The sequence below is a fragment of the Enoplosus armatus genome, chromosome 24 (genome assembly GCF_043641665.1).
Source record: "Enoplosus armatus isolate fEnoArm2 chromosome 24, fEnoArm2.hap1, whole genome shotgun sequence".
NCBI classification, from domain to species: Eukaryota; Metazoa; Chordata; class Actinopteri; order Centrarchiformes; family Enoplosidae; genus Enoplosus; species Enoplosus armatus.
Window position 1 is genome coordinate 12148443 of NC_092203.1, and position 17817 is coordinate 12166259.

A 17817-nucleotide genomic window follows, 5' to 3' on the forward strand; every position below is an offset into this window, starting at 1 on the left:
CAGATGTTGAGGTGTCGGTGAGGAAGAGGAGGAGGTGAACATCTTCAGTCAGACAGATGAAGAAGGAAACAGCTGATGGCCGTTTGTTGATGTTTGGTGATAAATGAGTCATAAATCAGCTGCACTGTCCTGAGACCAGACCAGACCAGGTTCTGGTTTATACAAAATTAAAATGAATCAAAGATTAAAACCAAACAAAGTTTAATTTCATGGGACAAATGATTTATTTGGGATTCAGAAATGCTGGAAAGTCCAAACTCATCACGATATTATCTGAACTGATGACGACTTTAACACAAAGCAGCTGAAAACACTCGTTAATCTGCACATGTGGACAGATAATAAAAGTTTCAGTGATGGAGAGTGAGGAAGATGACGAGTGAAGAAATCAACTTTTCCTGACAGTTTTTATTTGTCAGTTTGTCAACAGGGAGCTTTAGTACAAGAACAAATAAAGATTCACTCATTATTCATGAAGAGTTTCAGGGGACTTTATCAGCCAAAACACATGAATAAATCCTGATGAATCTGCTGCAACACTGCCAACGAATGCTAACGAATGCTAACAGGAGGACTGTTCAGACGTCCTGGAGGACTAAACATCATGAAGGGAACATTTTATATTTAAATGAACTAATACGAAGATTACGATCAGATTTACATACGAGGAGATTCTGTTTAGAAAGGTTTTAATGTGCCACTTCACATTTCCAACAACCTTCAGCGCTTAGCTTCATGCTAGCAGGCTTCATGCTAGCAGGCTTCATGCTGAGTTTGCAGCAGTTTTCTTTATCTGACCCCTTCGGTCGTCTTGTCAGGCTGATGCTTGGTTTGAGGGTTTGTTCACCAGCACTTGGCGGTGGGGGGCAGGGAGGGTTTGACCCTCCGTCCGGGGTTGAAAATGTCTCTGACCTCCGTCTCCAGATAAATGCCAGGCACCTTGAAAATGGACACGGCTGAAAAACACAGAGAAGAAGAAAATGAATGACCTCTACATTTCAAATGTGGTGCACAGGAATTATAAAAAGTTCAGTTCACTTTTTACATACAAAACAAAATATCATGAGATCGGTTACAGCAGAAAAACAAACATTTTATTTGTATTTTATTTTTTAATACCCCAACCACAGAAATTATATAAACCGTTATGACATTGTTAAAATACTGATAAACATAAAAAAAAAAGATTGTTCAAAGAGTTCAAGAGATGAGTCATCAAAATTAGTTTTTAGGATTCTAATATAAAAATACTCGAGAATATTTAGACAGATAACAAGAGACATTCAGACTGCAGCTTCTTCTTTTGTCATTCATGTTGAGAAAATCGATGTTTTGGGGATAAAGATCCCTGCAGACCTGGTGCAGCTTCAACAAACCCACATTCGTCATGTGGGAACATAAACCCTGAGTATCGTCTGTCAGGCAGATCTGTGTTTGTCCTCCAGCAGACAGACAGGTGGACGTCCTTCAAACACCTTCCTGTCTGTTTGTGTTATTTTTAGTCTCACAGTTCTGTCTGCTGCTCAGCGGGGGTCGAGGTCTTTAATGAGAAGCTGACAAACTGCTGCAGTTTATAGGAACCATCAGTCAGAGAGGAGCAGAGGATTGTGGGACAGCGAGGGGGAGGCCGGAGGTAATGATGATTAAAAACATGACAACAAAGTGTGTGGACGCATTAGCATGCAGTTCTGTTAGCATGTAGTCCGGTTAGCATGCAGCTCTGTTAGCTTGTATCTCTGTTAGCATGTATAATGTGGAGTTTTCACAGAGGAGTTCTTACTGTCTCTGAGGTGCATGATGGGAGGAGGCAACATGCTGAAGTAAGGGTGCTGCAGGGAGTCCTGCGCCGAGATCCGGTCTGTAGGAACCCCCTTCAACATCCTCTGTATCAGGTCCTCAGTCTTATAGGGCAGCTGGTTCAACCTGATCCACATGAACACAGATAGACTTAGGAAGACCTGGTCCAACCTAATCAAGATCAACACAGAAGGCACCATGCAAACATGCTAACAATTTAGTATACCCTAGGCTGAGTAAAACTCCATGATAACGGATCAATTTAACAAACATACACAATTTTCAGATATTAGCATAGCTGAGTAACGGTAGGCTCCATGCTAACATGTTAGCATATACTACAAAAACAACAGTAAGTTCTGTGCTAGGATTTGTGCTACCACTGTAGAGTGCACTGTGCTAACATTTTAGCATACATCATGTTGAGTCATAGTAGACTCCATGCTAACACTAGCTTTGCACCATTAGCTAATAGAACTGCACTTCCTGAAAGTATTGAAATTGTTAACATTATGTTTCTTTTCCTTTCTTACCTTTTCCAAACGGTTCTGAACGGCTTCGGCTCGGAGCGAACAAACCACTCTGTGGAAAGAAAGACAAGAAACAACAAACTGAAATGCATGAAATGTGGTTCAGACCTTCATGGTCCCCTCAGGGTGAACTGTAATAACTGATCCTCTGATGTTTCATCTAGTGCCACCATCAGGTCAACATCTTAATGTGTCCAATACTTTGATTTATGACCAAATACCTGCAGAACTGAGTTATCTCTTGGGTTTTGAAAATCTCTGATTTATGGGAACAGTTGAGGAACAAATCCAGAGCCGAACCCACTGAAGGTCCCAGATGGACCTGAACTGATAATCCTGAATGTTTGAGCTGTTGTATCATCAGTCTGTGTGGGTGGAGGCTCCCAGGGTGGAGCTGAGTAATCACACCTCATTATGCTCCAGCTGTGAGAGGTGATCTCCTCTGAGCAGTTTACTGTAAAAAACCAGATGATCTTTGATGATTAATGTCCAGTTCAGCTGCTGATCTCACTCTGTGGTTTTCTTCTCGTTCCCTCCCTTTCTTCTGACTTTCACGAGATTATTTTCAAATGCCTACGAACACTTTACAACCTGATCTCTGAGAAAATGTGTTAAACACAGCAGGGGGAGCATGAAGTATTAACCCTGTCGGATCCACCACAGCATCAACAGTCCTGTTCCTGAATGTCCCTTTGAGCTGTGATCATGTGCTTTATTTATTTCTTCCCTTATTATGAACTGTTTATTATTAATTGCTGTCTTTTATTGCCTTATTGTTATTGTATGGTGGTGATTAATGGTTCGTCCTGTTATCTGATCATGTTTATGTGACACAAACTGACCAGTTTACTGTACTGGTTTATGGTGAGATGTCGCCTCCGGGTGGAAACTCTGACACACTGCAGAGAAGTTTTATACTTGCTGAATAAAAGTGACAAAAAAATAATAATAATTTACCATGTGAAATAAAAAATAGAATAAATGAAATAAATGATATAATAATACATAATACTATTTTGAGCAATGCTAAAAAAACAAAATGTAAATGAATAAAGAATAAAACAATGAGATTAAACCCTGAATATATATCTATAATGGAAGAATATTAAATTAAAGGACTTAATAAATAATATAAATTGAATTAATCGCATAACCAATCACCAAAAAAATGAACAAATTGATTGATTGATTGTCTGTATTAAAATCAACCTCAACATTTATTTTGTAAATTGTTTCTTCCAGCTCAGTTCAGCGTGTCACTTCCTGTCTCCTTCTCAGTGTCTTGTGATTGGCTGTTGGGACAGGAAGTAGGCAGAGTTAACTGACCTGGTTTATAGTTGGACAGCTGGCTGACTCCAGGCCAGCTGTCCTCAGAGGGGACACCCAGGACCTGCAGGGACACATGACAGCTTTCAGTTTGTCTTTTACACTTCCTGGACCGATTTCTAAATAAAAGACTTCCAGCAGCTCAAAGGCCATGTCCCTTCTGTTCATTGGGAGGCTTTTAATGTGAAACATCTGTGCAGGAAGTGTCTTTGACAGTGAAAAGAAAAACAGAAAACAGTAGAATCAGCTGGCGTGAACAGCATCAGTTCATTCAAATATTTCACACGTATGAAAACACGTATTTTCAACATGGAGGAATATAATAATAATAATAATAATAAAAAGCTATATGAATATAACATAATCATTAACAGATAAACATGAAGACAACAGTCTGACACAGATATATAATATATTAATAATAATCCTCCTCACCGTCCAGATCTTCTGGAGCTGTTCGAACACATCAGTGACTCCCGGGAACGCCGGCGCCCCCTGCAGCATCTCTATGAAGATACACCCAGCTCCCCTGATTCAAACACAACAAACTTTATTCAAAATCACATCGTCTTCATATATATATTGCATTTCATGCATTGTCTCCTGCACTGACCAGATGTCCAGAGCCGTGGAGTAATCTGTGGATCCCAGCAGGACATCGGGGGGTCGGTACCACAGCGTCACTACCTCAGAGGAGAAGGTCTGACTGGGGATGGACTTGGACCGAGCCAGACCTGAACCCAGAACCACACACAGAGGTCCAGTCAGTACCAACAGAATCAAAACCATCAGTAAAAGAAGAGCTTCACGTCCGTCCAGCACCGAACACTCGAGAAACTGTCTCTCAGCAATAAAACATCACAGATCTGAACTTCATCTTATCCTTTACCTGAATATCAATAACCAGAGAGTGAAAGTTTTATCTGTGTTTTGTTGATGGGAGACAGTTGCTAAAGCTTGTGGGCCTGTGGGCGGAGCTCCGTGTGGAGGCTCTCTCAGTAAGGGCTGCTGACCGAAGTCGGCCATCTTGAGTTCTCCCAGGTAGCTGATGAGCAGGTTCTGAGGCTTCAGGTCTCTGTGGAGGATCCTCCGGCTGTGGATGTAGCAGAGTGCTCGCAGTAGCTGGAACATGAAGAGCTACAACAACAACACGATGACAACAACAACAACAACAACAACAACAACAGGTGGAGGTTCTTTTGTTTGTCCTGTAAAACTTGTTGAGCTGCAGTTCCTGTTTCTGTGTTTGTTGTGAGAACGAACCCGGACGTTATGGGAGTGCAGTCCTCCGGGGTGCTGGCTCATGTACTGGGCCAGGTCTGTCTGCTGCACCAACACAAGAAGAAGACGTCCACACATCGTCACCTGCAGCCTCATCAAGCAGAATTAAACTCATCGAAAGACCCTGAAACATTTTCTCGTCAAAGTTCCGGTGTTTGGTCTCACTGGTTTGAAGTTCATGTGATATTATCAAAAGCTCCAGAAGAGCTGCTAAATGGACCTTGTGATGAGATCTAAATATTTTTATTTAACTGAAACTTTTATTGTTTCTTATGTAGTCATGAATATTGAAACACTTCAGAAACAGCAGAAAGTACAAAAGGTTTTTCACTCACACCTTCGTATTTAGAGAAGTGAGCGTGTGATCAGAGGGTCTAGCTAAAGCTGGAACAGGATAAGCCTGGGTGGGGAAACTCTCTTGGTAATGTGAAAGTGAAACTGCTGGTTACACAGAGTTACTGCAGCTCATGTTGCCTGCAGCGCCCCCCTCAGGTCGACACCAACATGTTTCTCACCACGTATTCAAAGACGAACGTGAGAGACTCTCTGGTGTGGATGATGTCGTGCAGGACGACGATGTTGGCGTGTTTCAGACCTTTGAGCAGAGAGGCTGCACGCACACACACACACACACACACACACACACACACACACACACACAGGCACGCACACACACACACACACACACACACACACACACACACAACCAGTCAATGCACTATAAAAAGTGACAAATGATGGTTGTGGGTGAGCTGTAAAATGAGTTTTTAACAGATACTGTGTGTGTGTGTGTGTGTGTGTTGAACACCTTCTCTGATGGCGGTGAACGGGACGCCCTCCTCCGTCTTCATACGAATCACCTTCAGAGCCACCAGCTGCCCGTTTATCCTCAACAAGAAACATTTACAGTCAATAAGGCAAAATAGAAACCAATACTACAAAATACTCCATTACAAGTAAAAGTAGTATGCTGTAGTAAAAGTCTGAGACTGATTCCTGTCTGTAGTTCTGTTTGAGACTGATTCCTGTCTGTAGTAAAAGTCTGAGACTGATTCCTGTCTGTAGTTCTGTTTGAGACTGATTCCTGTCTGTAGTAAAAGTCTGAGACTGATTCCTGTCTGTCGTTCTGTTTGAGACTGATTCCCGTCTGTCGTTCTGTTTGAGACTGATTCCTGTCTGTAGTTCTGGATGAGACTGATTCCTGTCTGTAGTAAAAGTTTGAGACTGATTCCTGTCTGTAGTTCTGTTTGAGACTGATTCCTGTCTGTAGTAAAAGTTTGAGACTGATTCCTGTCTGTAGTTCTGTTTGAGACTGATTCCTGTCTGTAGTTCTGGATGAGACTGATTCCTGTCTGTCGTTCTGTTTGAGACTGATTCCTGTCTGTAGTTCTGGATGAGACTGATTCCTGTCTGTAGTTCTGTTTGAGACTGATTCCTGTCTGTAGTTCTGGATGAGACTGATTCCTGTCTGTCGTTCTGTTTGAGACTGATTCCTGTCTGTAGTTCTGGATGAGACTGATTCCTGTCTGTAGTTCTGTTTGAGACTGATTCCTGTCTGTAGTTCTGGATGAGACTGATTCCTGTCTGTAGTTCTGGATGAGACTGATTCCTGTCTGTAGTACTGACCTGCTGATTCCTTTGTAGACGGAGGCGTATGCTCCTTCACCCAGTTTCTCCAGACTCACATAAGAATGAGCTGCTCCAAACTGAAGACCAGGTTTCTGAGCAGAGGACCCACATGTTACACATCAGGTCACATATCAAACTGTATGTTTGTGTTTCATATCAGGACCCAGAGTCTGTGGATCAGGCAGGGAGGCACAGAATAAGGGTTCAGGTTCAGGTTCAGGTGGAAACAAGGGCACGAAGCAACAAAGACAATCTGGCAGGAGCAGGTGGAGGTGAGCTGGTATCAGAACTGTGAGACCAATGAGGGAAAGAACAGGTGAGCATGTTGGCGGGGAAGGTCAGGTGATGGGGGTCAGGTCAAGTAAGGGATTTTTCTGACCCAGGTGAAGTGTTCCTGGCAGCTTTTCCTTCCCAGCGGATCACTGTTGCTGCGTCCTCGCTGCACTCGGAGCCGTCGGACCTGCAGAGTGTGGAACCAGTGAGGCTGGGAGCCAGAGGGGGACGAGATGGACTGGTCCGGATCCAGCTGGGACACACATGAAGAGAACCACCTTAAATAAACTTCAAACTGCGTTAAACCGCGCACTGTAAAAACACGTACAAAAACACGCTGTAAAAAGTAACAACCAAGGAATACACAGTAGAAATAGCAACCGAAAAATATGCTGTAAAAAAAATAACCATAACCATCCAATGACAACCAGACAGGAGTAACAGTACTCTTACAGGAGTAACAGTACTCTTACAGGAGTAACAGTACTCTTACAGGAGTAACAGTACTCTTACAGGAGTAACAGTACTCAGACAGGAGTAACAGTACTCTTACAGGAGCAACAGTACTCAGACAGGAGCAACAGTACTCAGACAGGAGTAACAGTACTCTTACAGGAGTAACAGTACTCAGACAGGAGTAACAGTACTCAGACAGGAGTGGTCATGGTCTTGTCAGTTGTATCAAATACCTCAGCAGACGGGAGGGAAGTCGAACTCCTGCTCTTTCTAAAGCTGAGCTCCTCCATCTTCACCTCCTCCTCCTCCTCATCTTCTTCTTCTTCTACTCCCCTCCTCCCTTTTTCCTCATCAGGCTCCTCTTCCTCACCACAGCAGCACCTCCTCACCCACCCCCTGGCCTCCCTCACCCACCGGGACAAGTCCTCCATGTTTTCTTCTTCTTTAATCCACTCCTCCTCCTCCTCCTCCGCTGTTCTTCTTCTTCTTCTTCTTCTTCTTCTTCTTCTTCTCTGTCTTAGTCTCATATGACTCACATGGTTCAGGACGAGCAAACAGGGTCCCATGACTCTGTGTGTGTGTGTGTGTGTGTGTTTGTGTTCAGAACAACAGTGTCCATTCAACACAGTGTGTGTGTGTGTGTGTGTGTGTGCGTGTCTGTGTGTGTGTGTGTGTGTGTGTGTGTGTGTGTGTGCTGCCCTCCAGTGGTCACGGTCAGTAACTACAACACTAATCATGTCACTATATATATGTGTATATATATATATCAGATCAGAAGTACATGGGGGGAATTCACTGTAAAAAATGAGAAGTGGGTGATGCCCTTTTAAAAACAATGGGTGTAGGAGTCCCGACCACTGGACCACATGATCAACAGAACGTAGACATCATGTGAATCTTGAATTGATGCGATGCAACAGCCAGAAAGTCCATATATCATTCTTAGCTGTGAAGTCAAGGAGACATTCGCTTGTTCTGCAGGGATAGATGATTATATTTCTACATTATATCTCGACGTAACTGTTCTTCATCTTGTATCAAAGCCCGTTTCTGTTTAACCACCTTAAGCAACGCCTTCATGTCTGTTTGATGTAAAATGTAGGCAGCTACAGAACATTACATGTGGATGGCCACGTAGCTTGTGGTGGTGGTCGCATGTTAAGCCCAATAGAGGGCAGCAAACGCCACACAATGATGGCAGGTTAAGGTAATGTAGAGCTGAAGGAGTGTAACAACACTACACTGAGTTGCCAGCCATTTGTTGTATACTTACATTGATATACCTGTGTTGATATTAAGAGCTGTAATACAGTGAATAATTTACACACACAAATACGCACAGTTTGTATACTGCATGTATCCAGTCATAGTATTTCTGTTCACTGTGCTGCAATAATGGAAGTTTGTTAATAAATTCAGCTGTCTAAGAACTGTTCTGACCGACATTCAGGAGCGGACGTCATTTATCCTTCAATAATAAAGTCCTTTGCAGAACCTCACACACACTGACAGCTCCAGACCAGGTTCCACATGGAAAAATGAAGCTTTTAGCTACAACTGGTGCAGTAAGTGTCCTGATCCAGGATCCAGGTCCTTCTGCTTATCATGTTTGGATGTTTGTTGATGGAGGTTCATTTCTGCAGATTCTTCCTTCAGTCTGGTCTTTAATTTAATGACCTGCTGGTCTGATGTAGCTCAGAAGGTTCTGGTAGTTCTGCTGGTTCAGATGCAGGTTTGGTAACAGAGAAGTTGTGGATTCAAATCCTTTCTTCATCCCTTGGAATAAAATGAGACACTGTCTCCTCCCAAACCTGGAATTGAACCCAGGTCTCCTGGCTAAAAATCAGAAGGACTGACCACTAGACCACCTGAGCCAACAGGACATGAGGATCTGGTTTTACAAAGACAAGCAGATCAACAACAGAATGCTCATAAAGTCAGAAGCCACCCAAAGTTTTCTCTCCAGACTGATGGAGGTGGATCTTCTGCAGAGTCCTCCTTCAGTCTGGTCTTCTTCCTCTCTCTGCATCTTTGTGGCTACCTGTGCTGGTAGTCCAGAGGGGAAGGCCACCGACCGGCAACGTGGGAACGTGGGATCAAACCTTGGGGAAGACTACCTGAGGTACCTTCATGTGTTTGTGTGTGTGTGTGTTGTGGAGCTCCAAGCCAACTTCAAAATAAAACTAAACAACTTCAAAATAAAACTAAACAACTTCAAAATAAAACTAAACAAAATAAAAACCACAAAAACAAACCAAAAGCTGCAAAACGTTGAAACCAAACCGTTCGAAATTGCGTTGCGTTCATTTCCCGTCGTGAATTTCCAACACTTTCGACTGCAACTCAGCTGATCTTCAAGGGAACCAGAAACAGGTAAGTCCACGTGGGTCCAGCAGGCTGGCTTGATAAAAGCCAGCTGGCTGGATGGATTTTTGTGTTTTATCTCTCTTTGGACTTATTTATTTTTGATTTATGCCAAACATAAGTACGTAAGAAAGAAATGATGAATGAAGTGTTTACAAAACTAAAAACAACTCTAGACACACGCAGACGTTGGAATAGCTTTAATTTCGACTCGTATCTACTTTAATTACTAACATTACAGGATCTTATAGTTTAATAAATGGACCAATCACAGCACAGCAGAGTGGCACCATACCAATGTAAAATAAAGCCTCCAGAAGAAGTTGGGCCTCCATCAGTTGGCCGCATACAAAAAGAAACAAAGCACATTCAAAAATACAGTTGCAGTATAAAAAAACAACCAACAATAAAAACATACGAATCAGATTTGAGGGGAGGCCCCAGGCCAGTCCCAGGACCAGCACCATGTCATCAATCCTGATTAGTACGTATTGATCCTGAGTGTGACTCCTGTCATATCAGTGCACTGTAGTGTTGTAGTGACTCAGTGTGACCACTGGAGGGCAGTAAATACTAGATAATAGTAATTAGTCCATATCAGAAAAGTGGCACCAAAAATATCAAATTGTGGCGCTCATGTCTCTTTCAGGAGAGCCGAGCTCCCTGTAACTCCCCTGTATGTGTATACTGTGTGTGTGTGTGTGTATGTGTGTGTGTGTGTGTGTGTGATCTCTGAAAACGAGTCCGATTCAACCGGACGAAACAAAGCAGGTTTGAACACACAGACAGGAGACAGGACCTGGTCTTCATCACATCTGTCAGCGGTACATGTTTAATGACACTGAGACATGAAGACACTCCTCTGTTGTCTCTTTTAATGTCTGAAATCACCACACACACACACACACACACACACACACACACACACTCCGTCCCATGTGATCTGCTCAATGACTTCCTGTCTTCTGCTGCTGTTGGACTCAGATGAAAACAGCCTCTTTTGTTCCCAACTGTTACAATACTGGGAGCTCTGGTCCACACTCTGCTTCCCAGGGAACAATGTCACACACACACACACACACACACACACACACACACACACACACACACACACAGCTGTTATTGTCATTATCAGTTTGATTTCAGACGTCTGAGTGTGAATTTTCCAAAGTTATTGTTTCGTTGAACAAGTCCTTCAGACTAAACGACAGAAAACTTCCTTCATCATTGTTGAACAAATGATCCATGTGATCGTTTCCAGATGTGACACCTCTGTGCTTCAGGTTAGCGTGAAGGAAACATCTGTTTAACCAGCTGCACAGATGTTGTAGAACATCAAACGTCATCTGAGGTTTAATAAATGTAGGAATCAGTCAGTGTCAGAGTGTGATTATTGATTATCACGTTCTGTCACTTATTTAAACGACTCTGGTTGGTTTGTTGAGTCCTGAGCTGCGAAGGCAAAACGCTTTTGAAACGATATAATTTATGACTTTATTTGTTTTCACTCGCTGTTTTTCTTCGATGGCGAGGCTCTCCTGGAGATTAGCTTTGATTACTTTCCTTCCTTCTTTCCTGCTGCAGTAACAATAAACTGTGTGTGATTTTAAACATTATGTCACAGGTTACAAGCTGATTGAAGTGATACAGCTGCTGTTGTTCTCTGGACGAATTTATGAATCTGTTCTCGCTGAAATATCTTAAACATTCGTTTCACATTTTTCCAGTGAGATCCTCTAAATCTGCTCTGGGATCAGTTCAAATGTTCCTCAGGAATGCTAATGTTAGCTCCATGCTAACTCCAGCGATGCAGCTGTGGTAACTGAGCTAATGTTAGCCACATCTTCTGTCTTCATTCAGTGTTCAGTTTTTCACGTCACACTTTTAGCATCTGAGTTAGCTTCGTGTACCATCAAGAAAACGTCCACATTAGCTCCACCCACCTGCCACACCTCTACATAACTGATTTGTTGGTCATATAATAATTATGGAAGTTGTTTTTGATTGGCTGGGCAGAGGGTTGTCATTTAAAGTAGTATACATTTATATCATCTAGCAAATACTGAATTAGGATTAAGCTGGTTATCAAACTTTCATAATTAATAATAATTCCATAATCCAAGACAAGCCACATAAATCACTGCAACCCAATAATCAATAATTAAACTCAGTAAATAAGCTTTTATTTCTATCTTTACAGCAAAGACTTTTACTGCATTGTCTTTGATTGACGATCAGTTTGAATGTCCTTTTAGGAGAAATAAAAACAGCGACATGATTTCATTTAAATTGCAGGCATTCAGCCCTGAGTGGGTGAAATTAACTGGGGGGACACCGTGTCCCATTTGGACGGGTCAGTCCACGACACCAACACTGTCCCCAGAGCACCAAAATGTCCAGAAACTGTCCTGACCAGAATTATCCTTCACGGTTGAGTTTTCATGTCAGTTTGATTGTCCGTGTGCCAGCTGACCTGAAACCAAGACAGACCTGGTTCTGCATTCTGGACGTGATCTCTGCAGACCTGAAGGTTTGTCAGCGTTGGCAGAGCGAGCTGAGGTGGCAGCGTTTCCCTGTTTGGCTTCATGGTGAGAGCCGCTGTGAAACAATGTGAGGGTGAGGGGTTCACTTCCTGCCTCTCGACTCGCTCCCCAAACCAGGTTTTTCTACATCACGGCTCCATTGTCCCAAAAAGGAAAAGAGCAATTAAAGAGAAGCCGGTGGGCTGCGAGATACTGCAGCTCCGTCTCTTTCATGTTTGTTCTGGGAGTGTGTGTTACTCTGTGTGTTTATATATCGCTGTGAGGACCCTGACCTGGAGCAGGTTGTGGACAGTCCTGGTAAAAAAAAAACTCGACATGTATATTTATACAATGACTAATTTATGACCGCAAATACTTTTTCAAAGAAACATAAAGCTGTTGTGTAAAGCAACGAGGTGCAGTTGCCGTGGCATCTCCATGAGGAAGTCACGTGGTGCAGTTGTCGTGGCGTCTCCGTGGGGATGTCACATGGTATAGTTGCTGTGGTGTCTCCGTGGGGATGTCACATGGTATGGTTGCCGTGGCGTCTCCTTGTGGACGTCACATGATGCAGTCGTCGTGGCCGACTGATGTGGAGCCAGCTGCCGGCTGGAGGCAGATAGTCAGATTATGGGGGGCCATAATGAGCGCATTGTGAAAGCAGAACAAAGGCAGCTCTCAGGCTGCAGGCGGAGCAGAGCCTTTATTTATCCAGAGAAGAGCTCCAGTCGGCCAATGAGATGGTGACGTTCAGAGTGGAGCAAAGTGACACGTCAGGAAACATATACGAGTTCTGTTGATGAAGTTGAGTCGTCTGCAAACATTTGATAATGTTCATTAAATACATCACACATGTTTAATAGCTGCGTCACTTCAAAGACGTCTAGTCGAACGTGGAAGCTTCATTATTATCAGAGCTGAAACAGTTACAGTCAGTTCACGTGTTGACCCTCATTATAAGACAAGCCCCGCCCACCTTTCAGGACCCTCGTCTTGTTGGGAAAGTCTTCATCTTTTATTGTTTTTTTATTAGACTTAATAGAAGTAAGATCAGTCGATTGATCTCAGTAAACTGAATCTCTTTGTTTTGACAAAAAACATTGAACATTTAGACTAAATCATTAATTATGTTTTATGGAGAAAATAATCATCAGCTTAATTAAATAGTAACACTAATCGTTAGTTGCAGCTCTAAATAACAAAAAACATCCAGGGTTCAGTTTCATTTGACATTTATTTTAATTCTGTAGCATCTTCATTTATATTCAGAACTATAACTTGATTCAAAGCACAATAATCATAATAATCATTCATCTGATTGAAAATTATTTTAAACAAAACACATCAGCAGCTTCTTTTTCTGTCAATGTTTTTTAACATGAAACCACACAAATAAAAATGTACATGTTGTCTTTAACTGCAGATTAAACTGTTGATGACTGTGGCATTTTTTCATTGTTTTAGGATCAATAAATCACCTTTTTTCAGCCTGTGGGAGCCTCACACTCCCTGCTGAAGGTCTCATCCCCTCAGCACGGAGAAGACAGATGTTTATTTTGTTTATTTCTGAAGTAAATTGCGACTTTCACTGAGATCAGATGTAGACAGTTATTGCACAAACAGAACCAATAAAACAGGAAACAGCAGCATGTTTTGTCTCTTTGGCTCCATAAAAAGGGGATTTTCTTGATGAAAATTAAACGAAACGTCTGAATGATTGAAACTGAGAGGAGGAAATGACACTTTGATATATTTATGGGCTCAAATTAAACTTGTGAAATAATTCAAAAGTTTGAGGTTTAAAGTGTTGAAATGTTTGTATCTGCTGACATTCTCAAATACTCAAACTTCGTTCAAACACACAAAACTTTATTTCAAATTCTTTCAAAGATCCCAAAGTTTCCGGAGATACTAAACTATATCAGGCTGAATTCTGAGGAAATGTGTGTAAGTGGGTGTCGAGTCTTGTGTTTGAATATTTCACGGTGCTTCAGTGAAGAGCTGGAACAGAGTGGAAGAAACTGGATTGTATTTCTTCTGTGAAAACCAAACTGACTCAAAGAAGGTTTAATAAGATTTTCAGTTTATAAAATGATGATCTTAAAATCAAATTTTCCCCTTTTATCCTCCAGCTTCCTCTAGAATTCAAAATAAACCATTCTAAACTCTGTGATTAGGAACTTCACTGAGAAAACCAACCGTTTTATTGCAGTTTTGTTCTCTTCTCAGGTGTAATTTTTAAACTTTGGAGCACCACAAACCTGATTGTTTCTGAGCTGAAGCATCAAAATGACCCAAAATTCAGCCTAAAAGTTTGTAATTTAAAGTTTTGTGGGTTTGAACAAAGTTTGTCTTCGGGGCACGAGGTTGTTGTCTCTGACCCAGACAGGACAAAACAGCAATAAAATGGCTTCTTTTCCAAATGCAGTTCTTAATCACAGAGATTTAAACAGATCTTTAAAATATTACAATGTCTAAAACTGTGATGAACTGAAGAACTGCATTTGGAAAAGAAGCCGTTTTACTGCAGTTGTCTTCTCTTTTGTTACTTTTTGACTTTGGAGCACCAAAAACCGCCATGTAGAAGCAGACTGAGTGGACGAACTTGACATAATTTAATGAGAAGAGTAGACATGTGGCGTCCCTGATGGGAAGTAGTCTCAGACATACTCAGATCTGGTCTTGATGGGGGGCCGTCCGGGCTGCACCCTCACCAGAGGGATGGGTACAGGTGTGTTACAGTTTTCCATCTGCAGACACAAACAGGAAGTCAGCAGCAGAGTTCCCGCCACCAGGTGAAGAACCCCCGCCGTCCAGCCGCAGAACAGAGCGTCCCCGAACTCCCAGCGCGGAACCACCTCCGGAACCGTCTCATCAAAGAACCGTATGACCGTGAGGTGGGCGATGTACGAGACCGGGATGAGCCCCAGGATTCCGGCCACCAGACACAGCGCCCCCCCTGCCATCTTCATCGCCCTCTTGCACCTGAGGTCCTCCAGCTGGTCGTGGCAGCTGTTAACCACGTGCATGCCGGGGATGGCCAGCAGGAGTCCGAGCAGCCCGGTGGCCAGTGTCACACACATGAGGATCCGGGCCAGTTTGATGTCCGGTGGCAGGCCCAGGAGGCTGTCGTAGGGCCGGCACTCCAACACCCCAAGGTCCTGCACCACGCAGGTCTCCCACAACCCCAACTTGTAGCTCTCTGTGGGGAGCAGGTCAGTGGAGAGGGTGAGCCAGGTGGACATCAGGGTGGTGGCCAGTGAGCAGAGCCAGGCCCCCGCCGAGAAGAAGACCCCCGACAGTTCCAGAGCGTGAATGCTTGGGTCCATGACGGCGCCGCTCAGAGTCTCAGGATCCCCGGGTCTCCTGTGTGTCCCACTCTTTACCTCCCTGCCTCCCTTGCTGTCAGGAGGGGGGGGCTCCTTGTCGGGCCATGACTCCTTCCAGGGAATATCCTGAGCGGGCTGCCAGCTCCTGCGGCGACTCGGAAGAAGCCCTTGGTACATTCAACACACCGAGAAGGGAGCTGTGTCCCTGCCAAGCCTCGGCCCTGCACCCCCCCCCCCCCCCCCCCCACCTCCATCATCAGACGGGAGAAAGTGATTGGCCAGCTGGAAACAACAGCATCATTCAGCCGCCTGTGAGGTCGCATGCTCGCAGGACGTCGTTCAAACGCAGACAGGATGTTATCAATGCACACATCTCTGAAAGGCGTTTGAAGTTAATGGCATCGCTCGCGCTGCTTCCCTGCTTTGTGTGAGAACCCCCCCCCCCCTCCTGCAGCACCCCCTCCTGCAGGGACCCCTGCAGGGTCACCAGGCGAACCCAACAAACACAGACAGTTTTACATGATGTCTGCTCAGGCTTTGTTCAGGTAATGAGGTCTGAGAAAACAGGAAAAAGCAGGTTCTGTGGTTTCTGCGTCGACCACAAACTCAACATCCAGGCAACCGACTAAACAGAGAGTGATGCAGATTCAACATTCAAAAGAACTTTATTGTCATGCCTCTTTGTTCAGAGACAACAAAAAGAACAATATCAATAAGGGTTTGTGAAATGATGTTTGAGATTAAATTGTTGTTTGCTGTAGGAAGTTATTTGTATATTGTATATATATATATATATATATATATATATATATATATCAAGTTTAAGGTTTCCATGACTCGTGACTAGTAACCATTTTAAGAGCTTCGACGAATCATTAAGGTCTTGTGGTGAATTCAGTATATGGATCTTTTATTAAACAGCACTGAATGTTTAATAGAATTCTAATTAATAATGGTAATAGTTCAAGTCACCAGAGGACAAGGGCATATAATATAATTTCTACATTTTGTAATGGGGTTTGGATTGATGTCTTCTGGTGAATTTGACTCAGATCATCATTCAACAGTACAGAATATTTAATAATTATTGACAAACCGTGTTAACCCTGATCCATCATGTTCTTGCACTCACAAATTTCACTTGAAACTCCATTTTAATATCTCATGAGTTTAAGGTAACCGCCTTCATTGTCATATTTACACAGTGACTTGAAAATATTTGAAGAGCTTTTATTCTAGTGAGTTTGATGTATTCAGATCATCTACTCAACAGCCCTGAATATTTAATAGGTCTTTACACAACTGTTATTAACTCAGATTTATATTTATTTGGTGGACTTCACACCAAACTCCATTTAAAAGTCTCATGAGTTTAAGGTATCCTGCCTTCAGTGGCATATTTACATCGTGATTTGTTAAATGTAAAGATATTGAGTCCAAACAACATGACGTTAGTGGACCAACAACACTGTGTGTTCAGATCTGCTACCTCAAGTCTTCATCACGTTTTTGAGTTTATTTTATATTTGTCTTGTAAAACAGATCCTCAAACTAACACCAGCTGATAAATGTAGTGAATAACAATAAAGTCATATTCACATAGAAATACCCAAGTAAAGAACCATAAAACTGTGGCAAAGTTCGCTGTTTGAGTAATAAACCCAGCTTCTTGTCATCTCTCTGCAGAACTTCATTTAGAAAAAACAGCTTTCTGGGTTTCACCTGTCAGCTGCTGTTTTCTGGCGCCATCTGGTGGACACTAACTGAAACTACAAGCTGGGCTGCAGACAAATACAGAGATTAAAACACGTTTGGAGCTCTAATTGTATGACTTTAATTTAATTTATTAAATCTCTTTTAAATAGCAAATCCTTTCTTGTAATTTTCATTTTATTATAATGTGCATATTTTAAATACAAAATCCCCATGATATGAATGATATTGAGTGTTAAACTGACTGGGGGAAAAAACGAGAACAATTATTCTCCTTTCAGCCGTGATAAAAGTCTAGTGAAGAAATACTAAATGCCTTCATTCTGTTTACTTTATTGGTTTAATTTTATTAATAATTTATAAATTACCCGAACACAGTCAAATTTAAGGATATTACATAAAGATAATATGTCGTATCTTTTTATATATTATATGCTAAATGATATAAAGGTATAATGTATTAAATAATAGTTTATTTTGTTTTTATTATGGTTATTCATTCATATAAAAAACAAATTTAAAGTCTAAAATATGTATCTCTACCTTGATAAAAAAATTGTTTGTGTGTAAACACTATTATTTTATTTTGTCTAAACA

General features: G+C 42.2%; 2 protein-coding genes and 1 pseudogene across 2 annotated transcripts; 1 reads left to right on the forward strand and 2 right to left on the reverse strand.

The window, feature by feature from the left end:
• Positions 1 to 17817, forward strand: part of LOC139306579 (protein NLRC3-like) — a 204095-nt pseudogene that overhangs the window by 76313 nt on the left and 109965 nt on the right.
• Positions 819 to 7723, reverse strand: cdk15 (cyclin-dependent kinase 15). The gene is made up of 13 exons (XM_070930487.1): positions 7526 to 7723; positions 6943 to 7089; positions 6561 to 6655; positions 5743 to 5822; positions 5450 to 5544; positions 4917 to 4979; positions 4667 to 4790; positions 4267 to 4387; positions 4089 to 4182; positions 3654 to 3717; positions 2331 to 2379; positions 1781 to 1923; positions 819 to 956 (listed from the first exon to the last, which is right to left on the reverse strand). The coding sequence occupies exons 1-13, from the start codon at positions 7721 to 7723 to the stop codon at positions 844 to 846; spliced, it is 1386 nt and encodes a 461-aa protein (XP_070786588.1). The 3' UTR covers positions 819 to 843.
• On the reverse strand, positions 14839 to 15659 carry LOC139306595 (putative claudin-24). Its single transcript, XM_070930494.1, has one exon. The coding sequence runs from the start codon at positions 15505 to 15507 to the stop codon at positions 14839 to 14841; it is 669 nt and encodes a 222-aa protein (XP_070786595.1). The 5' UTR covers positions 15508 to 15659.